Consider the following 26,465-nt stretch of genomic DNA (forward strand, 5'->3'; position numbering starts at 1 on the left):
AACTGAGAGGTTTTGAAATAAACTGATACATTAAACAGTAATAAGTTACCAGACCAGATTGTATTCACTCAAGAGTTCTGAAGGAACTCAAATATGAAATTGCAGAAATACTACCTGTGGCATGTAACCTATCACTTAAATCAGACTTTGTGCCAGATGACTGGAAGGTAACTAGTGAAACACTGATCCTGTAAATTACAGGCTGGTAGGCCTAACTTCAGTACCAGGCAAACTGGTTGAGACTATAGTAAAGAACAGAATTATCAGACAAATAAATTAATATGATTTGTTGGGGAAGAGTCTACATGGCTTTTGTAAAAGGAAATCATTCCTCACCAATCTATTAGAATTAATTGAGCGTGTAAACAAGCATGTGGACAAATGTGATCCAGTCGATACAGTGTACTTGGACTTTCAAAAAGCCTATGACAAGATCTCTTACCAAAGACCCTTAAGCAAACTAAGTAATCATGCAATAAGAGAGAAGGTCCTCTCATGGATCAGTAACTGGTTAAAAGATAGGATACAAAGGGTAGGAGTAAATAGTCAGTTTTTACAATGGAGAAGGGTAAATAGCAGGGTCCTCCAAAGATCTGTACTGGAACCTGTGCTGTTCAACATACTCAAATGATCTGGAAAAGGAGGTGAACAGTGAGGAGGCAAAATGTGTAGACAATACAAAATTACTCAGAATAGTTAAGTCCAAAGCCAACTGCGAAGATTTATAAAGGGATCTCACTAACTGCGTGACTGGGCAAGAAAATAGAAGATGAATTCAATCTTGATAAAAGCAAAGTACTTCACAATGGAAAACATAATCTCAAATACACATACAAAATGACTGGGTCTAAATTAACTGTTACCACTCAAGAAAAATCGTGGAGTCATTGTGACTAGTTCTCTGAAAACATCTGCTCCAAGTGCAACAGCAGTCAAAAAAAAGTAACAATGTTAAGAACCATCAGAATAGGGTTAGATAATAAAACAGAAAATATCATAATGCCACTATATATATATATATATATATGCGCATCTGTGGTACACTCACGCCTTGAACACTATGTGCAGTTCTGATTGCCCCATCTGAAAAAAGATATATTGAAACTGGAAAAGGTAGAGAGAGAAGGGCAACAAAAATGATTAAGAGTATGGAACAGTTCCATATAAAGAGAGATTTAAAAGACTGGGACTATTCAGCTTGGAAAAAAGAGACAACTGTGGCAGTCTGTACCTCAAAGCAGCACCCTGAAACCCCCATATTCACCACTGTGATATAACTGTATGTTTCGTACAAAGTATGCCTTGTGAGGCATTATTTTAAAAGTCTTATTCTGTTGAATGTTAATATCCTGTTGGATTGTATGTGCTATCATCGCATGTGAAGTTATGAAATTTTGCTGAAATATGTTGTGAGGTTGGGAACACCCACAACCAGCATGTAGGTATAACAATGGAGTAACCAGACAGTGTTAATGGCTCACCAGCACCCATCAAGGAAAGAATCCACTACCCCAGGAACCGAATACAATGGAGACTGTTTGACCCATATCATAGCCAAAGATCTTTCCAGCAAGCTGGAAGAAACTATATAAAGGGGCCGTGGCATCGTGACTTGGCCTTACTCCACCCACAACTCAACACCTGGAAACACATCTGGAGGACAAAGATTGTGGACTGGAGAAGATGGTCCCAGGCTGGAAAAGAGTCCCAGCCTGTGTACTGAGGAACTATACCATCTGTCAGGGTGAGACACTGCTTGATTCAAATCCTGTTTAATTTGTAGAACTCAGACTGCAAATTTATTTTATTTTTAGGTAACCAACTTTGATCTCTACGCTTGTTATTTATAATCTCTTAAAATCTCTCTCTCTGTAGTTAATAAATCTTGTTTATATTTTACCTAAAACAGTGAGTTTTGGTTGAAGTGCTTAGGAAATCTCAGCTCAGTTTACAAAGACTAGTGTGTGTCCTCTCCATACTGAGGGAGGGGCAAGACTGGGTAATGAACTTTCACTGGTCAGGCTTTTGACCAGTGTGAGGCAGTACAGTTATGGGGTGCAAGATTGGGGAACTGGGGGGAATTGGCTGGAGCCGCTCTATTGTTGGTTCATGAGTGGCTGGAGAAGCATTTACGTAAATTCAGTTGGGTATGTCCCTGCCTGTGAACGTCTGTGTAAACACAGCACCTGTCAGAGGTTTGTAGCTTGGTAATGGCATCACAGAGTGAGAGGGATACCTCAGATTGGTGGGAAAGCAGGTTCAGCGGTCCCACAGTCCAGGTTGCACCCAGGGAACCACATCACAACAACTAATGGGGGGATATGATAGAGATCTATAAAGACATGAATGGTATGGAGAAAGGGAATAAGGATGTGTTATTTGCACCTTCACAAAAAACAAGAACTAGGGGTCACCTGATGAAAGTAATAGGAGCAGGTTTAAAACAAATAAACGGAAGTACTTCATACAATATACAGTTAACCTGTAGAACTCTCTGCCATGAGATATTATGGACAAAAATATAACTAGTTAAAAAAAATTAGATAAATTAATGGAGGATAAGTCCATCAATGACTACTAGCCAAGATGGGAAGGGACAGAACCCCATGCTCTGAATGTCCTTGAACATCTGACTGCCAGAAGCTGGGACTGGATGACTGGGCATGGATCACTCAATAATTGCCCTGTTGTTTATTCCCTCTGAATCATCTGGCATTGGCCACTGTTGAAGACAGGATATTGGGCTATATGGATCATTGGTGTGACCTAGTATGGCCATTCTTATGTCTTCCTATGCAGAGTTACACAAAGAGACTTTTTGAAAACTCAGGCCATGTCTACATGCAGAAGTTGCACCAGTTTAACTGAAGTCCTTTTAAAAACTAATTTAGTGAAACCATACAGACCTTTGTGTGGTCACACTTATTTCAGCTTAGCTTATTGCAGCTTAGCTTAAACCACTTCTCAATTGACTTTAGCTAAAGTGAAATAAAGCTGACAAACTAAAATAAGTGTCCACACAGCCGTTTGCACCGGTTTAGCTAAATCAGTTTAAAAATCACCTCAAGTTAAACCTGTGCAATTTTCTCAGGTAGACAAGCCCCCAGTCTAGCTGTTCATCTGTGCAAGGAATAATGCATAATGGAAAAAGAAACCTGGCATCTCTGCTCAACCAAGCTTATTGATTAACAGAAACAGGAGATGTCAGCACACTTGTTTCATTGATGCAAAAAACTACAGAAACTTCATAGTAAAGTCACATTTGTCAATTTAAATCAGGCCTAAGGCAGTGACGACCGTAAGTCATTGCAATCTGATGGCTGTATGGTGCTCCTAGCCAGTTGTCAGTGGACAGGCATTCACATCACAACTGGTACTAAGTGGTACCATTGGTTGGTAATCTTTGCACAATCCAAAATCTAAATGAGGAAGAACACTTGAGCTATTCCCTCTCCCACAGAGGTGCTTCCAGGACAGAACTGAGGTGTTTATGAGACAACTTGCTACACTAGCGCCCATGCTGTAGCGTGCATTCATAGCTAAACTGAAGGTTTCAGATGCAAGGGGGACAAATTCAGCAATTTCACAAGGGGACTTAAAAATTAATGTTTAAGAAAAAGATTTCCACATTCCTCTTCCCTTTTGGGGATAATATTTGGAACATTTTAAAATTATTAGTTAAAAGTTTTTCTTAAAACATTCATCTTTCTATTCTCTAACTGCTATGAATCTGCAGTACTCCAGCTGCAATTATTCAGCACTTCCATCTAGACACGGTACCAATCCAAGTGGAAAAAATTAGCATAAACAACTCTCTGTGAACAGCTTAAAAGCTAGGGAAGATTGCCAGAAAAACCAGAACACTATAACTTTAAAAAAAATGGAAGTGAGAAGAACTTGACCATGTAATAGAAAACAGAATCAATTTGCTACCCAACAGTGAATATTGTAACTGTCAATAGACAAGCTGGAAAAAAAAAAAGAAAATCAATAGACACAAACAAAAAAACCCCTTGCTGTGTGGCGCTTCCTGGAAGTAGGCTTCCATAGAGAGGAGGTCAGCATTTATTAGTGCCTGAGCCCACAGATTTGCAAGACTTCATCAGGTAAGGTCACCCCGAAGTCTTCTTTTCTCCAAAGAGAACTCAGAAGGAGAGCTCTGCCTATTTGATATGAAGAGAAAGACTAAAGAAAGCCAGATTTAAGAAAGAAAGATGGCAGCAACCATTAGAGAACCCTTTTTTCCCCACAAACTGTACTTTAGGAGCCTAACTCTAGGCACCCATTTTTTTAAAAGCTTGGTCTCATTTCTTATGTATCAATTGATGACATATTAGATAAAATCATGTTGGAAATAAAGTAGAGGAAAAAAGCAAGATGATAATCAGAATGACATGATTTTATGTTTGGATTTTTCACAGCTCTTTAGGTCTAGAAACACTATCACATTAGACATTGCTTTCAGGACCACTAGTTTTCTCCAAGGAGAGTGATAAGGATAAACAAAATTCCAGCCTCTGAGAATATCCAGTTTCTTTCATAAGATACCTGTCTCTGCAAGATTAACAACAATAATTCAGTAAAGCATAGGTTGGCATGAGAAAATATCACTTTTTGGAGAAATCAGAGGGCGGGAAGATTGACTAAGTTTGCAAGCCCCTTGGGCAGAGACCATCTCTTTGTTATGCGTTTGTACAGCGCATAGCACGATGAGGTCCTCGTCCATAACTAGGGCCCCTAGGCACTATGGCAGGGGTTCTCAAACTGGGGGTCAGGACCCCTCAGGGGGTCATGAGGTTATTACATGGGGGGGTCACAAGCTGTCAGCCTCCACTCCAAACCTCACTTTGCTTCCAGCATTTATAATAGTGTTAAATATACAAAAAGGTGTTTTTCATTTATAAGGGGGGTGTCGCATTCAGGGGTGTGCTATGTGAAAGGAGTCACCAGTACAAAAGTCTGAGAACCACTGCACTACGGTAATACAAATTAATAATAAATCTAATCCAGCAAACCATTTAAACATACACAGGCATAACCATTTGACAGTCTTACTGGCCTAGTGGATGACGAGAAGCAGTAGATGTGATATAACCTGATTTTAGTAAGGCTTTTGACCCAGTCCCACTGGACAGTCTCATAAGCTACCTAGGGAAATGGCATCTAGATGAAATTCAAACAGTTTTGCACTCATCTCGTAGGAAAGGCTGTAATCAAAGAGTAGTTATCAATAGTTCATTGTCAAACTGGGAGGACGTATCTAATGGAGTCCTGCAGAGGTCTGTTCTGTGTCTAATTCTATTCCATATTTTCATTCATGACTTAGATAACGGAGCGGAGAGCATGCTTATAAAATGTGCCAATGACGCCAAGTTGGGAGAGGTTGCAAGCATTTGGATGACAGGACCAGAATTCAGATCGACCCTGACAAATCAGAGAACTGGTCTGAAATCAACAAGATGAAGTTCAATAAAGATCAGTGCAAAGTAGTATGTTCAGGAAGGAAAAAAAAAAAATCAAATGCACAACTACCAAATGGGGAATAACTGTTTAGGCAGGAGAAATGCTGAAAAGGAACAGAGGGTTATAGCAGATTATAGGTTAAATGAGTCAGCAATGTGATAGAGTTGCAATAAAGGCTAATATCATTCTGGGGTGTATTAACAAGAGTGTTGTATGTAAGACATGGGAGGTTAACTGTTCTGCTCTACTCAGCAATAGGGAGACCTCAGCTGGAGTACTGTGTTCAGCTCTGGGCACATTTTAAGAAAGATGTGGATAAATTGGAGAGAGTCCAGAGGATAGCAACAAAAATTATAAAACTTTTAGAAATCTGACCTATCAAGAAATATTAAAAAACTGGGCATTTGAGGAAAAAGAAGTCTGAGGGGGGGACCCCGATAATCTTAAAACAAATGAAGGCTGTTATAAAGAGTATGGTGATCAACTGTTCTCCATATCCACCGAAGGTAGGAAAAGTAGTAATCTGCTTAATCTGTAGCAGGGGAGATTTAGGTTAGATATTAGGAAAAACTTCTTAACTACCCTTATAGTTAAGCTCTGAAATAGGCTTCCAAGGGAGATTATGGATTCCCTATCACTGGAGGTTTTTAAGAACAGGTTAGGCAAACACCTGTCAGGGATGGTCTAGGTTGACTTGGTCCTGCCTCAGTGCAGGGGGCTGGACTAGATGAACTACTGAGGTCCCTTCCAGCTCCACATTTCTAAGATTCTATTACTTTAAACTTGTGAGTAGTCCCATTGAAGTCAATGGGGCTACCCACTTAACGTGAGCAACCCACTAACTTCAGCAAGACAACCACATGCTTAAAGTTATGTGCATGCTTGAGTGGTTTGCTGGACTCGGGCCTCAATCCATCCCGTGCCCAGTGTAAGACAGTTTCTTACAGTATCTCCATCAGGTTTTTGACTGGTCTTGGCTGTCCAACAGTCTGAAACACTATTGCACAGACTAATAAATAACCTTATCAGGAGATTGTTCCCACTGTGAAATGGTTCACAATTTCAGTTTTTAAACCACAATACAGTGCAAGTTACTTCTACTACTGCAGTAGGAATCTTTTAAATTACATTCCAGCTATGAAAAGGCCTAAGTAGCTAAAATGATGCATGTCAATATTAAAAAAAAAAAAAAAAAGAAAGATTTATAAAGCTTCTTGGAAACAGACTTACAATTCCTTTTTTTCCAAAAGCTATCATAGATGTTCTAGTGGCAAACATTTGATAGCTTTTAAATTTTCAAAAATAATTGATCCACATACTTTCTTATTAAATGCTATTTCATATATGTTTCCATGTTCAATGTTCAGTTCTGAATGTTTTGTTAAATTAAAAAAAAAATCAATTAAGTAGTTAAACATAAAAGCATCAGCACCCTTTTTGAAAGGACCATTTAATCAATATTTTTACTGAAAGGATCCAGCCTATTCCTTTAGTCATTGTTGGTGACTACTCATCATTTAAGATATTGCATTGCTGTAGGCTCTCATGCTACAGGACTGGCCATTTTTCCCCTGAAATATTTATTAGGGCTGTCAAATGATTTAAAAAAATGAATTGTGATTAATCACACTGTTAAACAATAATAGAATACCATTTATTTTAATAATCTTGGATGTTTTCTACATTTTCAAACATTGATTTCAATTACAACACAGAATACAGAGTGTACAGAGCTCATTTTATACTTATTTTTATTACAATATTTGCCTTGTAAAAAAGAAATACAGTAGTATTTTTCAATTCACCTCATACAAGTACTGTAGTACAATATTTTTATCACGAAAGTTGAACTTACAAATGTAGAATCATGTACAAAAAAAACTGCATTCAAAAACAAAACAATGTAAGATTTTAGAGCCTACAAATCCACTCAGTCCTACTTCTTGTTCAGCCAATCACTCAGACAAACAAGATAGTTTACATTTACAGGAGATAATGTGGCCCGCTTCTTGTTTACAATGTCACCTGAAAGTGAGAACAGGTGTTCTCATGGCACTGTTGTAGCCAGCATCGCAAGATATTTACATGCCAGATGTGCTAAAGATTCATATGTCCCTTCATGCCTGAACCACCATTCCAGGGGACATTCCTCCATGCTGATGATGGGTTCTGCTTGATAACTATCCAAAGCAGTGCGAACCGACACATTTTCATTTTCATCACCTGAGTCAGATGCCACCAGCACAAAGTTGCAATTTTTTTTGCAATTCAGGTTCTCATCGGAGTGTTGTTTTTTTAAGACTTCTGAAGGCATGCTCCACACCTCGTACCTTCAGATTTTGGAAGGCACGTCAGATTCTTAAACCTTGGGTTGAGTGTTGTAGCTATCTTTAGAAATCTCACATGGTACTTTCTTTGCGTTATGTCAAGTCTGCAGTGAAAGTGTTCTTACATGAACAACGTGTGCAGGATCATCATTCAAGACTGCTGTAACATGAAATATATATAGGGTGACCAGATGTCCAGATTTTATAGGGACAGTCCCGATTTTTGGGTCTTTTTCTTATATAGGCTCCTCTTATCCCCCACCCCCTGTTCCGATTTTTCACATTTGCTGTCTGGTCACCCTAAATATATGGCAGAATGTGGGTAAAACAGAGCAGGGGTCTTACAATTCTCCCCCAAGGAGTTCAGTCACAAATTTAACTAACACATTGTTTTAACAAGCGTCATCAGCATGGAAGCATGTCCTCTAGAATCGTGGCCGAAGCATGAACAGGCATACGAATGTTTAGTATATTTGGCATGTAAATACCTTGCAACGGTGGCTACAAAAGTGCCATGCAAAAGCCTGTTCTCACTTTCAGGTGACATTGAAAATAAGAAGAGGACAGTATTATCTCCTGTAAATGTAAACAAACCTGTTTGTCTTAGTGATTGGCTGAACAAGAAGTAGGACCGAGTGGACTTGTCAACTCTCAAGTTTTACATTGTTTTGTGTTTGAGTGCCGTTATATAACAACAAATATCTACACTTGTTAAGTTGCACTTTCATGACAGATTGCACTACACTATTATATGAGGTGAACTGAAAAATACTATTTCTTTTGTTTATCATTTCTGCCGTGCAAATACTTGTAATAAAAATAATATACACTTTGATTTAAATTACAACAACAGAATACAATATATATGAAAATGTAGAAGAAAAATATTTAATAAATTTCAATTGGTATTCTATTCTTTAACAGTGCAATTAAAACTGTGATTAATTTTTTTAATTGTGATTAGTTTTTTTGAGTTATCCCGTGAGTTAACTGCAATTAATTGACAGCCCTAGTATTTATTTATTTGGGCAGTATTAACCGGTTTACAAATCTGTGCCATGTAAGTATCAGACATAAAATAATTACTACAGTGAACTTCTGTTTAAAGAGATATTATATAGAAATATAGTCATCAAATCTCTTGTTTAATGGTGTTACAACATCTATGACATGTCTTTTGTAGTGACTGTATTAAACTGAGCGAAATCTAAGAAGACATTTAGAAGACAAGGCATATTCATCAGATGTTGATATTAAAAAAAATTTGAGGTGTGCTGCTATTTTTTTTTTTTTGCAGGTGAATTAACTATTGAATAAAAGGTAACCAAATATCTAAGTACCTATTTGTGCCCTCTATTTATTTTGTTGGGTACATAATTAATGTGTAATTTTTCCTTTCTGCCAACCTCCCATTTTTTTTTAAATCATTCCTCTACAGCTGGAAGGACTGGCATTTTCAGTGAATACAAAACTGTCTCAAATCAAAGAACCAAACACTGTGCAAGCAGCAAGAAGCATTAGCATGCGGTCAGAGAACAAAAACATTACATAGCTGTCAAGTTAAGATATTGGGAATGTCAAATACTACTTTTCACTGGTATTTCCAAGCAACTGTAGGAAACAATCCTGGGCTGGCAAGCAGCTACACAGGATAATTTGATAGGCCTCATTTCTACTTTCTTGGCCATTAAGTCCCCTTTGAGCCTAGAACTCACATTGAAGTCAACGGGAGTTCCGTGAAGAAATGTTTGAAGGATCAGGCCACCAGATTCTATTTTAAAGTTAATTTTTAATAGTGTAACTATTAAGCAATTGGGGACTTCCATAAAACATTTCCCACTTCCCACAATCTTGCTTTCTAATACAAACCTTACAGAGATACTTACAGTCTTCATCCAAGAATTTATATTGAATATGTTTCTTGAAGAACTCCTGTATACATTTACAGATCTCCTCATTTTGTTTAGAGATATGCTCATAATATTGCGTGTAGTCTCTCTGGGATATACCTGTTATGAATTTAATTAGTTAATTCATTACATATGTACATTTTACAGTTTTTTTTTAAAGTGTTACTGAGATGCGAAGAAGTGAGTGGAACAGGATTGAGCTATTAGAAAGATGCACATTGTGATCTATATTTTAAAATACCAATTTCAAATGCATCAAAACAACACTCCCAGCTGCTTACTCTTTGGTTTTACTTTCCAATGTTTGAAGATTTTTCCCCCACTATCAGACAGACAGACAGACACACACACACACCCCCGTGGTTTGCCACATTCACTATACGAGGACACTCTCTCGATTTCCCACGTTTTTAGTAACTCCCTTTTCCATCAAAAGCCTAAAGCTGAGTTCTCACTGCATTACTAGCTTGACCTTCAGTGGTTCTCAAGCCAACCCTCCGACGGGCAAGCTACCTCAAGCTTAAAATCCCACTTAACTTGAACTAGAGATTTTGTGTGTGGGCACAAGTTGGATTAGGGGCAACACTTGAGTTATACCTGTAGCTAACAATGCTGTGAAAACAAAACCTACGTCAAAGCCTGTCAGGTCAAAAGAAGCTGAGCAAAACACCTTTTTTCAAACACAAATCATAGAGGCCTGGTCTACACTATGCGTTTAAACCAAATTTAGCAGCTTTAAACTGATTTAACCCTGCACCCGTCCACACAACGAGGCCCTTTATATTGATATAAAGGGCTCTTTAAACCGGTTTCTGTACTCCTCCCTGATGAGAGGAGTAGCGCTGAAATCAGTATTGCCATGTCGGATTAGGGTTAGTGTGGCCGCAAATCGACGGTATTGGCCTCCGGGCGGTATCCCACAGTGCACCATTGTGACTGCTCTGGAAGGGAATCTGAACTCAGATGCACTGGCCAGGTAGACAGGAAAAACCCCGCGAACTTTTGAATTTAATTTAACTGTTTGCCCAGCATGGAGCTCTGATCAGCACGGGTGGCGATGCAGTCCCAAATCCAAAAAGAGCTCCAGCATGGACTGTCCAGGAGATACTGGATCTGATCGCTGTCTGAGGAGACAAATCTGTTCTATCAGAGCTCCGTTACAGAAGACTAAATGACAAAGCATTTGAAAAAATCTCCATGCTATGATAGACGAGGCCACAGCAGGGACTCAGCACAGTGCTGTGTGACAAGCGTAACGGAAAGCCAAAGATACAAATGGACGCTCATGGAGGGAGGGAGTGGGGACTGAGGACTCCAGCTATCCCACAGTCCCCAGCAGTCTCTGAAAAACATTTGCATTCTTGGCTGAGCTCCCAATGCCTGAAGGATCAAAAACATTTTCCCGGGTGTTTCAGGGTATATGTCGTCACTTTACACCCTTCCCCCTCCTCCGAAAGAAAAGAGAAAAAAAACATTTCTTGCCTTTTTTCAATGTCACCCTATGTCTACTGCATGCTGCTGGTAGACAGGGTGCTGCAGTGCTGAACACCAGCATCCCCTTCCTGGTAGATAGCAGTCATATTGTACCGTCTGCCATCGTCATCATCAGTCCATGAATGCTCCTGGCTGGTCTTGGCAAGGTCAGCCGGGGGCGCCTAGGTAAAAATGGGAATGACTCTCGGTCATTCCTGGCAGATGATACAGAACGGCTGGTAACCGTCCTCATCATAGCAACCGGAGACTGAGCTCTATCAGCCCCCCCTTTCATGTCTAAAGAAAAGATTCTGTACTGCCTGGACTATCATAGCAGCTGGAGGCTGCCTCCCCCTCATTTTATCTTACTAAAAAGTCAGTGTTTCTTATTGCTGCATTCTTTATTACTTCATCACACAAATGGGGGGGATACTGCCACGGTAGCCCAGGAGGGTTGGGAGAAGAGGGAAGTAACGGGTGGGGTTGTTGCAGGGGCACCCCCTAGAATGGCATGCAGCTCATCATTTCTTCAGGATCTCTGGGGCTCTGACACGGAGCGGCTGTGCTCTCTGGTTCTCTAGTACACTCGCCCCATATTCTAGGCAGGACTGACTCTATTTTTAGACAAAACATAAAGAAGGGAATGACCCAGGGAATCATTCCCATTTTTGTCCATGCACCCCCGGCCGACCTCAGCGAGGCCAGCCAGGAGCACCCATGATAGCAGATGGTACAGAACGACTGATAACCGTCATCTCATTGCCAATTTACAATGGCATGGCAGATGGTGCAATAGGGATGGTAACATCTCTGCTACCTTGCAAAGGCAAATGAATGCTGCTGTGTAGCACTGCAGTACCGTGTCTGTCAGCAGCATCCAGTAGACATACGGTGACAGTGACAAAAGGCAAAACGGGCTCCATGGTTGCCATGCTATGGCGTCTGCCAGGGCAATCCAGGGAAAAAGGGGGAAAATGATTGTCTGTCATTGCTTTCACGGAGGAAGGACTGAGTGACGACATTTACCCAGAATCACCCGCGACACTGTTTTTGCGTTGGGCTCTCAACCCAGAATTCCAATGGGCAGGGGAGATTGCGGGAACTATGGGATAGCTACGGGATAGCTACCCACAGTGCAACGCTCCGGAAATCAATGCTAGCCTCGGTACATGGACGCACACCACCGAATTAATGCGTTTAGTGTGGCCGTGTGCACTCGACTTTATACAATCTGTTTTACAAAACCGGTTTATGTAAAATCGGAATAATCCTGTAGTGTAGACATACCCAGAATCATAGAAGATTAGGGTCGGAAGAGACCTCAGGAGTTCATTTAGTCCAACCCCCTGCTCAAAGCGTCAGAGAGATTGAATCAGAAAAGAAGAGTCACAGCTGACTACTGCATCCTGCTGCAGAACACTTATTTTGCTGTGCTGACAGAAGCCAAGGTAGCTCTTTACTTCTGTCTGTACATCCAGAGTCATTGAAGCTAAGCGGCACACAGCTCTGGAAGCAATACTAACTGCTGCAGCTGCACAAGACAAAATGGGAGCTCACGTAACCCTCTTTCAAGGGTATAACACCTCCTGTATAGGAGCTCTTAAAATCATCATCAAAATGATAAAATCTCAAAAGGAAATAGCCTCCGTGAAAATCGAGTGCCATTCCAATGGATTTCTACTTTGACCCTTAAGGTAGTAAGGCTGGATGTTCAGTCTATGTCCATTACTGGCAATTTCATGGCACCACCGAAGCTTTGGGTGACCACATGATTGCCAATCATGTTGCAGCATTCCTTGGTCCGTATGCTTTGTAATTCATGGGTCTTCCATCCTAATAATATGTCCATACCAAGAAAGCCACAAAAACTGAATCAGCACTGATTGAGGTGGTTGCTGGGTTCAGCTGTGAATGTCCTCATTTCTGATCTTGTCCTGCCACTTAGTACTGAGCAGCTGATGAAGACAAGAATTGAACATGTCAGTCTGCCACTCTTAAACCTTCCTCTGTGCTCACCTGTCACTGCCATATAGCAGTTAGCACAAGTGTGGCTCTCTAGATTCAAGCTTTAAAGCTAGCTTGACATTATGATGTTCCCACAGAGGCCTCTGAAGGCCCTGAAATATGGCAGCGGCTGCTGCTGCTGCTATTTGAATGTGCAGATTCTTTGAGTATCCTCCAGCATTGTCTACAAACACTGTGTAAATATTTTTAAATTGCCATCTGCTTGGTGTCCCATCTGGACAGGTTACTACTGAACTGGCTGTAATCTGGAGATGGTGGCTGCTTGATGTTAATGGCCAGGGACTTAATTTAAAAAAATAATTCCAGCTCTAAAATGGAGTGGGGCAAATTAGCCCCAGCTGCATCCGATGTACGCAGCCAAACCTTTTCTAATGTGGCTATTTTATAGGTAACATCTTTACATAGATGGGAAGGTCCTTTGTCATTACATTTTTAAAATTGGAATTTAGCAGCTAAGGGCCTGTAATACATCTAGAGGGAAATATAGGAGGGGGAAAAAAGATTCTAACTGAAACTCTCAGCATTATATCACACTTATGTTTTATTATATATTTAACCCTTTGGATACCTGCTAATCCTACAGTTAACAAAGGAAGATTGACCTTTTAATCACAGTGAGCAGGAAGGTTATGTGGCCACCTTGTGCCCCAGTTGTTTTCTGGATATTGCAGCTACTTAGGACTCCCTGAAGAAGTCTCTTCTCACCCTGCCTACTTCTGCCAGGAAGTTTTTCTCCCATGCTCTTTACTTGATGCAGTGCTGGGCAACCAGCCAGGGCAGAGGAGGCTGGACACAGTGCAGAGAGGGGAGGAACTTAGCTCTGTATAGTGAAAGGGACAGTGGTCATGACTGCTCGTCAGGAGACAAGACACAGTCTAGGATAGCAGACAAAATCTAGGAAAGCAGGAAGGCTCTCATTTGATTCAAATCGATAGGCCCTCAGTAAAATGTGTGAAGGGAAAAATGCCTTCATTTATAATGCTCTCAGGTTAAATCCAAATACAGTCTCACAGTATCTTAAAATTGATAGAAAAGCAACTTTCATAATGATTTGCTTCACTGGAATGAAACCCAAGGTGTTGTTTCGCTAATTCACTTCAACAGAGTGATCTCTTGTATGCAAAGCTTCATAAAATGATAAGCTGCCTTGCATTTGAGGCTCACAGTTGCAGACATTTTCTTTGTTTAGAAGACACTGGTTTAAATCGGTATCAATAGGGATTATTCAAACCTGATACACTTAACATATATTTTAAGTGACAGAAGTTTTGACACTAGATACAAAAACACGACCAACTGCACAAAACCCTGCTGAACATTCTATTATTACAGCATGAGTAACTTATGAAAAGAGAAAGCCCAAACCTCTCAATACAGACATATGGATTACAACTGTTTGCAGTACTATTAGTAATTAAAAATTCAACTAAGTTCACAAGCTCCCTGCTTTACATACATGGATTAAGAATATGCCTGTGAAAAGGTAGTCAATATTCTTATGTTAAATTGCAAGCTCTGATATTGTTTGCTATTACTTCTAATGTCTTCCTTACAACACTGCTGCTAATACATCCCAGAATGATGTCTGCTTTTTTTCCCCAACAGTATCGTGTTGACGACTCTCATTTAGTTTGTGATCCACTATAACCCCTAGATCCTTTTCTCCAGTATCCCTTCCTAGGTAGTCATTTCCCATTTTGCATTTGTGCAATTCATTATTCCTTCCTAAGTGTCGTACTTTGCATTTGTCCTTATTGAATTTCATCCTACGCATTTCTCCAGTTTGTCAAGATCATTTTGAATTATAATAAGATATTGAATAGAACCAGACTCAAAACAGATCCCTGTGGGACCCCACTTAATATGCCTGTACATCTTGACTGTGAACCATTGACAACTACTCTCTGTGTACAGGTTTCGGAGTGATAGCCATGTTAGTCTGTATCAGCAAAAACAATGAGGAGTCATCGTGGCACCTTAGAGACTAACGAATTTATTTGGGTATAAGCTTTCATGGGCTAGAACCCACTTCATCAGGTGCATGGAGTGGAAAATACAGGAGCAGGTATAAATACATGAAAAGATGGGAATTGCCTTACCAAGTGTGAGGTCAGTCTAACGGGACAATTCAATTAGCAGCAGGATACCAAGGGATGAAAAATAACTTTTGTAGTGGTAATGAGAGTGGCCCATTTCAAACAGTTGACAAGAAGGTGTGAGTAACAGTGAGAGAAATTAGTATGGGGGAAATTAGGTTGTTTTCTCTGAGTACAGTTTTCCAATCAGTTGTGCACCCACCTTATAGTAGGTTTGTCTAAGCTATATTTCCTGAATTTGCTTATGAGAGGGTCATGTGAGACAGTATCAAAAGCCTTACTAAAGTCGAGATTATCATATCTACTGCTTTCTCCCCCATCCACAAGGCTCATTACCCTGTCATAGACCAGTTATACCACGATTCGTTCTTGACAAATCCATGCTGCCATTACTTATTATCTTCTAAGTGCTTACAAACTGATTGTTTGATTATTTGTTTCGTTATCTTTTCAGTTACTAAAGTTAAGCTGACTGGTCTATAATTCCCTAGGGTGTTCTTATTCCCCTTTTTATAGACAGGTCTTATATTTGTCCTTTTCTGGTCCTCGGGGATCTCTCCCATCCTCCAAGAGTTCTCACAGATAGCCACTAATGGCTCAGAGATCTCTTCAGCCAGTTCCTTAAGTATTCAAGGATTCATTTCATCAGGCCCTGCCAACTTGAAGTTTTCTGATTTGTTTGTTTGAACATGCTGACTTGTTCCTTCCCTATTTTAGCCTCAGATCCTAGCCAATTTGCACTGATATTCACTGTTAGTCGTTTGATCACTGCTAACCTTTTTCATGAAAACTATCTGACCAAGTGAGTATTCACCAACGAAAGCTCATGCTCCAAAATGTCTGTTAGTCTATAAGGTGCCATGGGAATTTTTGTTGCTTTGAAAGAAAAAAGGCATTGAACACTTCAGCCATTGCTACGTTTTCTGTTATTGTCTTTCCTTCCTCATTGAGTAGTGGGTCTACCCTGTCCTTGGCACTCCTCATGTCTCATGTATTTGTAAAATATTCTTTTTTGTTACCCTTTGTATCCCTAGCTTAGTTTAATCTAGTTTTTCCGTGGCCTTTCTAATTTTGTCCCTATATGTTTGTTTGGTTGTTTTTTTAAAATATATTCATCCTTCATAATTTGACCAAGCTCTAGCTTCCACTTTTTGTATGGCTCTTTTTTGGAGTTTTAGGTCATTGAAGATCTTCTGGCTAAGCCAGAGTGGTCTCTTACGATAGCTTCTATCTTTCCTATGCACTGGGATAGTTTGCTCTTGTGACCTTAATAATGTCTCTTTAAAACACTGCCAGCTCTCCTGAATTTTCTTCCCTTAGACTTGCTTCCTATGGGATCTTACCTACCAATTATCTGAGTTTGACTTCTTGAAGTCCATTGTCTTTTTTCTGCTGTTTTCTCTTCTACCATCCCTTAGAATCATGAACTCTACCATTTCAAGATCATGTTCACCCAAGCTGTCTTCCACCTTCAAATTCTCAATCAGTTCTTCCCTATTTGTCAGAATCAAATCTAAAACAGCCTCTCCCCTACTTGCTTTCTCCACATTCTGTAATCAAAAGTTGTCTTCTATGCATTCAAAGAACTTGTTGGATAATCTGTACCTTGCTGTATTATTTTCCCTACAGAAGTCTAAGTAATAGAGTTCATCATCACCTCCGAGTCCTGTGCTTAGGATGATTGTGTTAGTTCTTAAAGAAAAAAAGCCCCATCCACCTCTTCTTCTTGGTTAGGTAGCCCTACTATAATGCCACCCTTAGTTTTTTACCCCTTTTATCCTTACCCAGAGATTTTCAACCGGTCTGCCTCTCACTTCTATCTTAACCTCAGTGCACGTGTGTACATCTTTGACATACAAGGCAACACACCTCCTTCCTTTTTTCCCTGCCTGTCCTTCCTGAACAAGCTGTATACTTCTTTATCGATATTCTAGTCCTGTGAATTACCACACCAAGTCTCTGTGATGCCAGTCATGTCATAATTGTGGTTATTCATTAGTATTTCTAGTTCTTCCCGTTTATTCCCCATACATCTTGCATTGGTAAGTTGTGAGGGCCAAGGGACGTGCTGGCCGCCACTTCCCGCAGCCCCCATTGGCCTGGAACGGTGAGCCGTGGCCAGCGGGAGCTGCGATCGGCTGAACCTGCGGACACTGCAGCTAAACAAACCAGCCCAGCCCACCAGTGGATTTCCCTAATAGGCTGCATGCCAAAGGTTGCCGATCCCTGATCTAAGATGTTCATTAGATTTCGCATTTATATTCCTTCTTGTCCCCCCTGGATTCTGACCCCTTGCCAGGTCTCCAAGTAGGTTAGGTCAAATTCAAGATACATGTATTCTGGTCCCGAAAACATATGCATTGATAAAGCATCAGCGTGTGACCTGCAGTACCTCACACAATAGCTTTTAACTACAGGATCATGGCCAGATTAGAGCCCTGAACATGTGACCCATACCCTTGATGACCACTCCAAAAAACCTAATTCTTTGCAGTGGCTTTCTGCACAGTCTATCCACAGATTTCAAGGATATATCCACCATCCTGCTGGGCATAAATATGTTGTCAGGCTGTTGGATTTAATGCAGAACAGAATTTAACTCATCATGTTTAATATGACAGAAGGAAAAAAAATTAAACCCAAAAGGTAAAACAAATATAGATAGAAGCAAGAAGGAATAAGAATCCTATGAAGACAGTGTTGTGATAGGGGAAGAAAGTTTTTCATGTTCTACTGTTTTTAAAGGAATAGGAGCAAACCTTAGATACCCCAGTGAATACTATGGAGCCTTTAAGAAGATCCTCACCTATAAGTTTGTTTTCTTTCACAAAGCATCTGAATTCTGCCCCAGGAATTAATTCACACCATTTTCGAAGCACAAGCTACAGGAAAAAAAAAATACAACAACATGTCAAAATATGGCTTAAGAGAACGAATTGACTCTTTTTGTCAACACACACATATTTTGGTCTTAAGATAGTACCTGCTGTTAAGAAAAATATCACAGGATACTCTTAATACAAGGGGAAAACCCCTCACAATTGTAATGGGTGTAATTATCTTGGCAAATAAGCCAAATTTCTTTGAAATCGTATCTTGTCACTTATTTACCTGTGAAAAATACATGTAAAAACAAAATTTTATCTCTAATACACCATAATTTTGCCCATTGGATCTCTCCCCCTATACTCCACTAGCATGACAGAACTCAAATATGAAAAGCAATAAACATTTAAAGACAAGCATGGCATTTCACAGATGTGTACTTGAACACTGTTTTAAGACTCAGGCTCTGCCATGCGATTCCAAAGAATACAGCCAATCGCAATTTTAGGGACTCTGCCATTGTGCAAAAATAAGCCACTGTTAATGAGTGCATAAGATCCGAACAGTCACCACAGCTAAATGGAAGATTTACATACCTAGCTTCTCATTCAATACAATGGACTTCGAAGATACTTCAACTTAATACTTAAAGGGATCACTAATGCACTATACCTAGGTCAGTGGTTCAAATCTAGTACATTCAACAGTGACCAAGTCTAGGCAAAAGGAGTTGGTGCCTCTGTCCTGTTCTCAGTGGACAACGTAAAGCCACCTCAATTGGTCTGCCCGCTGGCAGTCCCAGCAGAAAGGCTAAGGACTAAAATAGGCCATTTAGAGAATGAACAACTCCCTCAGCCATTCAAGTTTCCCCTCTGGGGTCAAAGTTGACACGCTCTGGGAAAGTATTATGGAGAAGCTTGTAGGGCCACTGCTTGCAATGTATCTGGTGTGTGGACAAACAGAGAGAGATGCTCATCCATTTCCGTAACTATTAGTCTGGCTTTTTTCTTTTTTCCCCACAAGCACTGAAGTGTTATCTTGGTGTCATCCAAGCATAAGTATCAGCCCTCCCAAGGGTAAAATACTTAAATTATCTAGAGCCAGGAGAGGAGTCTTACCTCATATTCCAAGCAAGGATCAGGGGTATCATCAGTACAGTGAATAAATCTGGAAAAATAAATTACACTGTCAAGATCTATTGTACATAAAACTGTTTTTATTCAGAGCAAGCATTACAAACTGGAACCATGCATCACGAAGGCACTGTTAAGCATTTCTAAGAGATTTTAACTCTAGAAGTAAAAAACAAGTATGGGTTTGCCATTGGTAAATGCCTCTTCCTTGGCACACCCGGACAGTTAGTCAAATGACTCACAGAGATCACCTATCACCAATTAAGGAAAAGCCTTTCTTGGGCATGAACTTCATAGAGAAGTTAACTTAAGACAGGTTAGAGAAAAGGGAGAAAATTATTTTAAAAAGGAGACACTATAAGTTAGATTTGAGTCAAAGTTAAACTGCGTCAGAGTAACCTTCAACCAATAAAAAAGCTTCTACAACAACACATAACATTCTGATCCAAACTATTGCTTTTTAACAATGGGTATTTCCCTAGAAATGGTTGGAACATCAACACTGTAGCACTAACAACCTCAAAGTGAAACTGACTTTCTTGGATTTTCATTGACCACGCTAAGAGAAATGCAAAAAGATAAACAGTACAAAAAAAGTGAAAAGTACTCTTAATGATTTAAGAATTTATTAGTAGCAGAGAAAAGTATTTGTTTATCATGTATGACAGTTATATTGATGGTGTCCCTTCAAAGTACTTCTTCATTGCCAAGATATTATTTGCTTGTGATAACTACACTTTGCCTTCCTCTTAAATAGTTATCCTGATATGATTGCACTGACACAGAAATAGCACGCACTTTGATGTTCTAGTTTCATTACATTGCTTGGAGCAAATGTCTCCAAGTACCTTTCTCTGGTAACTTCCTAAAGCAATGCACCCTTCAGTGAACCAAGCGATATCACTATGATTCTTACAGAAACAGTGAATCTACTTTTCCTTTCCATCAATGGGAGGAGCAAAGCAGTTTAACTTGCCACTGCCTATACCAGAGCATGGCATCTTTCTGAGTCAACAACAATAAATAATGCATTTAGAAGAACAGATCTTGAAAGATAGAAACAAACAAAACCCCAAAATATCCCTGCTTCCATGTTATTCACACACATTAGATATCTGTAGGCAGACACCAAAGCTTTTTCTCTCGTGAGTTAGTCTCTTATTCCTTCATTCATTAGCCAGTAAGAATAGAAGCAGTTATCCCAATGCCAACTATTATGTAATCTCTATATTTTCATCGGAGTAATTATGAACACTACAAAAATAATCCTGTAACTTTCAAAGGAATGATAACAAAAGTATATCTTCTTTCTAAAAGTAGAGCTCCCAATCTCATTTGAGCTGTCAGTAAAATGCCTACCATTTGGTGAACAGCTCAACCGTGAGAACAAGCTGGTTAAAAGGGTAACAACCGAGTGCCCTCTCAAAAGTGACGAGACTTATCCAAATTCAGTAAAGATTAAGTAAGTAAGAGGAGGTTTCTTACCTGTAAGTGGAGGTTCTTCAAGATGTGTTGCCCCTATCTGCTCTTTACCCCTTCCCAAAACACTAGAACTAGGGGTCAACTGATTAAATTAATAGGCAGCAGGTTTAAAGCAAACTAAAGGAAGTTCACTTCACACAATGCACAATCCACCTGTGGAACTCATTGCCAGGGCACATTGTGAAGGCCAAAACTATAATGGGGTTCAAAAAAGAATTAGATAAATTAATGGAGGGTAGGTCCATCAAAGACGATTAGTCAAGATGGTCAGTGATGCAACCTCATGCTCTGGGTGTACTGAGCCAGTGGTTCTTAACCAGGGTACATGTACTCCTGGGGATATGCAGACATCTTCCAGGGGATACATTAATTCATCTAGAGATTTGCTTAGCATTTCACCAGGCTGCATAAAAAGCAGTAACAAAGTCAGTACAAACTAAAATTTCAGGCAGATAATGACTTGTTTATACTGCTCTATATACTATAAACTGAAATGTACGTACAATATTTATATTCCAAATGATTAGTTTTGTAATTATATCATAAAAGTGAGAAAGTCAGCAATTTTTCAGCAATAGTGTGTGCTGTGACACTTCTGTATTTTTATGTCTGATTTTGTAAGCAAGTAGTTCTTAAGTGAGGTGAAACTTGGGGTACGCAAGACAAATCAGATTCCTGTAAGGGGTACAGTAGTCTGGAAAGGTCAAGCCTCTAACTGCCAAAAGCTGGGAGTGAACAACAGGGGCTGGATCACTTGATAATTTCCCTGTTCTGTTCATTCCCTCTGAGGCATCTGGCATTTGGTCACTGACGGAAGACTGGATACCAAGCTACATTGACCATTGGGTCTGACCTTGTATGGCCATTCGTACGTTCACAATGAAACACACCTGAGTCCAGTCAAAGCTAAAGTGGAAAAATGTTTAAAAAAAAGTAATCTATGAATCCTTCTTTCTCCTGCTGGAAATTGCCATGAATGTTTCCCATAAGATAATGCACCGCTAGCCCTTAAGAGCGTCTTGAATGTATTCATTCTATTAAGTGTTAGCACTGACTATTTTAAACCAAACTTATTTGGTACTGAGTGTTAACAGGCACAGCCAAAGCCATCCAGTTACTGATCTGTGACAGATGAGGCTTTCCTTGAACAATGGAAGCAAGAGGCTGAGCAGAGTTCCTCTAACCTAAACACTTAAGGTTTAAAAGCACTGGGAACAGCAGCAAATAATTTGCACACATGCACAATTAGGAGATTCTAGGGATCCTATTTTTGAAACTGTGTCAGAACTTATGTTTCAGACACTAGCAGAGGCTGAAAGACCTAACCCCTTCAGCTTATAGAGCGTTCAAGAAATATGGTTGGTCTCCATTTTATTTATTGAAATCTTATTAACAGGTAAACAGGAGAAAGATCCCTTTTTGTATATTTCACAAGTATACGAATCCCCACTGGTACATAATTGCTAACACACATCACTGCATTGAACAGATATATGCTGTTTAATTCAGCTCACCCTTTGCCCATAAAAAGGAGTGACGTGATTTACCAGGATTTACAATGCCTGCAGTACACATCACATTAAAGGGGCCACAAATTGATTTGCAAATCACTGTAATTACTCTTGTGGATAATAAAACAAACCATCAAAGTTGTAATGAAAATTGTAACAGTTATTTTGTACCTGAAGAATACTACAGCCTTACAGTCTGATCCAAAGCCTGAACACAAGTCTTCCCGCTGACTTGAACAGGCTTTTCGATCAGGCCCTTTTTCTCTACCCTTAGATTTAATTGTTAGAGATTTTTACTTTAAAGCACTTGAGGCAAGTTGGAGGAGGTGGTTCATATGCCACTCAAAAGGGGCCTTGCACCAAACGTTCTTTTAAGTTTACAGAAATGATGGAAAACTGAACCAAAAGATATCTTCAAATGTCTAAGGGCATGCCTACGCTATAAACATCAGTCAGCCTATGGTAAGGTTGACTTACAACCACCTCAATAATTACTGCAGTGGTTCATGTCCACACTGCCCTTCTTGTGCCAGTGGTGTGTGTCCTCACCAAGAGTGCTTCCATGGACTTAAGAGGGGACATGTGGGGGCCTGAGAGCCTGGGCTCTTAGCTCCACGCCGGGAACAGGGCAGCCACACTGGGCTTCTTGGCTCCCTGCCTTACGTCAACCTAAAGCTGTAGCGTAGATGAAGCCTCAAATTGCATATGGTACACTTGAGTTAGGTTAACCTACCACCTGTATTAGTAGTACATGCAGCCAGAGGCTGCTGTGTTATCAGCACACTTTTGCACAGGAATGAGGTATGGACCTTATACTCTCATCAGGAAAAGAGACTTAACAGCTTTCATATGCATTGTCTTCACCAAATCTTTGGGATCTCCTGCAGGGGACAGAGTCACTAGCACTGAGGTGCTCAAGTGAGCCAGCATGCAAACACTCCTCAAACAAAGATGCCTCCACTGGCTTGGACATGTGCACCGAATGGATGATGGGAACATCCCAAAGGACATCCTCTATGGCAAACTGGCATCTGGAAGAAGACCCAAAGGACACCCAAAATTGTATTTCACGGATGCCTGTAAGCGAGACCTCAATGAAATGGACATGGATAACTGGGAGGATCACATTCAGGACAACAGCCTTTGGAAACAAGAATTTAACAAAGATCTGCTAATACAGGTGGTAGGTTAACCTAACTCAAGTGTATCATATGAAATTTGAGGCTTGATCTACACTACAGTGTTAGGCTGACGTAAAGCAGGGAGCCAAGAAGCCCGGTGTGGCTGCCCCGTTCCTGGTGGGGAACTGTGCGTGGTGCAGAGAGCCCTGGCGCTCAGGCCCCCCCACATTTTCCCTCTTAAGTCGATGGAAGCACTCTTGATGAGGATGCGCACCAGCACCACCGACAAAAGGGCAGTGTGGACAAGAGTTACGAGAGAAAGCAGTCCAGCTTGGCAGAGGAGAAAAGAGCTTGCATAAGACAGAACCCAAAAGGTTGAAACACCACCTTTAAATGTGACAGATGCAACAGATTGTCTCTCTCGAGTGGGTCTCTTCAGCCACGGCTGCCATGAAATAATTGAAAAAATTCTCTCTCTCTCAGGGGCACATATCCATGGTTTATCCAGAGAGAAGGATGCCTACTAGAGGTCTGACTTGAGTAATTAACACATGAAGGGAGGCCTCATTTGTTGGACAATAGAATTAGAGAGGTAAACATATCATTAGGATGAAAACAGAATATTTGTGCTAAATACAGTAAGTAAATACATCAGTAGGTGGGGGGGAAAGAATGTGAACCAGATAAGATAAGATGGGGGACAACCACTTACTAACAATTGACAAGATAAATTAAGAATGTAGAGATGAGGTAAGGAGTAGGTCAAGTGTGGACAACACATGGACACAGCATCCTGCACAGGGATTGGTTCCTACAAGGTAACCAATCCAATACAAGATGTACGATGCAATGTATAGTAAATTCAATGCGTAAATGTATATAAAGGAAAAGGTTTTCTGTATAACTTTGGATGTGTGGTATGCCCTATACCCACTCCTATGCTTGAGTCTGATCAACACAGCATAGCTTGCTGTAAGCCAAATAAAAGAATCTGAGTGATGAAATCTGGAGTTTAACTGAGTTTTTTGGATCCCAGAGAACTGGATGAATTGTTCTTTCAGAACTGAACAAGGTGTTCTGGATAAGCCAAGTGGAAAATGTCTCAGAGCGAATCCCACTATATACTAAAATCATTTACTGAAAGGCAGATAAAAACAAAACAAGAAAGTTTTGTTTACAGGAGGGACAAGGTTTTCAGCTTGATACAGAATCCAGTTAAAACAGGGGAGTTCTTACTGCCTGTGAACTACATTAGGTTATTTAAAAAAAAAAAACCAAAAACAAACCTGGCTTAAGGCTCATATCACACACCAAACCCTGAATAATCTGTTTTCTGTTAAATCAGGTAGGTAAAATACAATGCTTACATGAAAGAGAAATAACACTAACTGCACTGTAATTCGTGTGCTGCGTTTAAGTCCTTGTTACTCTATTACTGTTCCATGAGGGAAGTTCTATATCTAACAATTTTAAAGCGATTGAAGTGCCAGCTTCATGTCAGAAGCCAAATGTTTAAACATTGGAAGTGCAGCCAGTCATATTTAAGATGCTCTGACTAATCAGATTGTATATTATTTATGATCTGTACTACAGTAGCACTTAAATTGGGACTTCATTGTGCTAGAGACAGCACAAACACCATCCCACCCTGACCTAATCAGCTTGGTATAAACAAACAAGACATGCAGAGGGTGGGAGGGGAAAGAAGCACAGAGAAATGAGGTGATTTGCCCTCGGTCACAAAGCAGGTCATGGGCAGAGCTGGGATAAGAAACCAGGTCTATCCATAACCCATTCAGTGTCTTTTCCATTAGACCACACTACCTCCCAAACAACACAGCTTCTTTTACTAGTTGGACAGTTCAGGAGCACAAGGTAACAAAATATAAAGAAACGTCTAATAAAAAGTTTTTTGGCTGTTTTATGTCTGAGCAAAAAGTTTTTTCATCCCACTAAATACAATCAAATCTATTTCTCTCTCTTTTTTTTTTTTACAAGCCCATCCAAGTGAGAGGGCACACAATGTCTCCAGTTTTCACCTGCTCAGCATTTTACTTCCATACGCTAGTTGCATTTCTAATTTTTGCTTGCCAAGGTCTATGGTGCTGGCATTTAATCAATAGCGTAATTAATAGAGACAACCTTGTGATTCAGCAAGTCTAATCATTTAGCCTGTTTGACTGCTTATGTTCATATGAATAATTTAGCAGTTCAAGAATGCTATGAACGGCCTGGATTAAAAGCAGGATGTTTTATTCAACTACCTTTTATTTACAACAGTTCATCTAGGAGGAGGCCAAAATGCTTTACAGATTAAGGTGGGATGAATTTTGCCCCAGGTAGGTACAACTCTCATTCAAAAATCAATAGAAATTGTCCAGGCTAATTCATCCTATTACAAACTAAGGCCTACTCTTGCAAAAACTACCACAGTATTTTACACTAACATTACAAAAATAGCTTTTAGGAGGGAAAGTGAAGTGTAACTTTTCCCCAACTGAAAACATGTCAGTCTTTAGATTAGACTGTAATTACCTATACCACAACTTGCCGAGAAGCCCAAGGTCTCTTGCTGGGTATCTTTATACAATGAGAAAATAGGGGACACAATCCCATTAACTAGCATGCAGGCCTTGGGGTCATCATACAAGAAGGCTGAGACCATTAAATCCAAACTGGACTGAGAGTCTAAAATGAAGTCCTTACTAAGAATAGTTAAATATCTATCCTTGAGCTAAGGGAAAGAGCAAAGCCAACACATATCTCCTGTATAATGAATAACGATGAAGCCCCTGGGCTCATAAGTGTCTTCTGTTTACTTTGGCCAAAGCGTTTTCCATCAGCCTCACTGGGATTGGCACTAAAATTTCAATGTGTCCATTCGCGTAGTGGTGATAGAAGCAAACCCTCCATTGGATTATTAAACCCTCTTCAGTAAATTGTACTGATATACTGTTCTCTCACCTACCAAGGCATGGCATCATTTTAAAATACAATGGAACAAGACTAACATTAAATAGCCAAACTTAACAGACAGAGAAGTATTACTAGAAAAGAAATACGGACGTGTCCAACACAGGAGTGAACTGAGAACAATC

At 40.0% G+C, this 26,465-nt stretch overlaps 1 protein-coding gene across 1 annotated transcript in view; it reads right to left on the reverse strand.

Annotated features, from left to right (window-relative positions):
• The window catches only part of CDC123 (cell division cycle 123), a 94,306-nt gene that overhangs the window by 37,084 nt on the left and 30,757 nt on the right, over positions 1 to 26,465 (reverse strand). The window contains exons 7-9 of the mRNA XM_030568492.1: positions 19,239 to 19,287; positions 18,101 to 18,176; positions 9,677 to 9,799 (exon numbers count right to left, since the gene is read on the reverse strand). Coding sequence (XP_030424352.1) covers positions 9,677 to 9,799; positions 18,101 to 18,176; positions 19,239 to 19,287 — 248 coding nt within the window. The remainder of the gene's footprint in view (positions 1 to 9,676; positions 9,800 to 18,100; positions 18,177 to 19,238; positions 19,288 to 26,465) is intronic.

The sequence above is a fragment of the Gopherus evgoodei genome, chromosome 1, assembly GCF_007399415.2.
Source record: "Gopherus evgoodei ecotype Sinaloan lineage chromosome 1, rGopEvg1_v1.p, whole genome shotgun sequence".
NCBI classification, from domain to species: domain Eukaryota; kingdom Metazoa; phylum Chordata; order Testudines; family Testudinidae; genus Gopherus; species Gopherus evgoodei.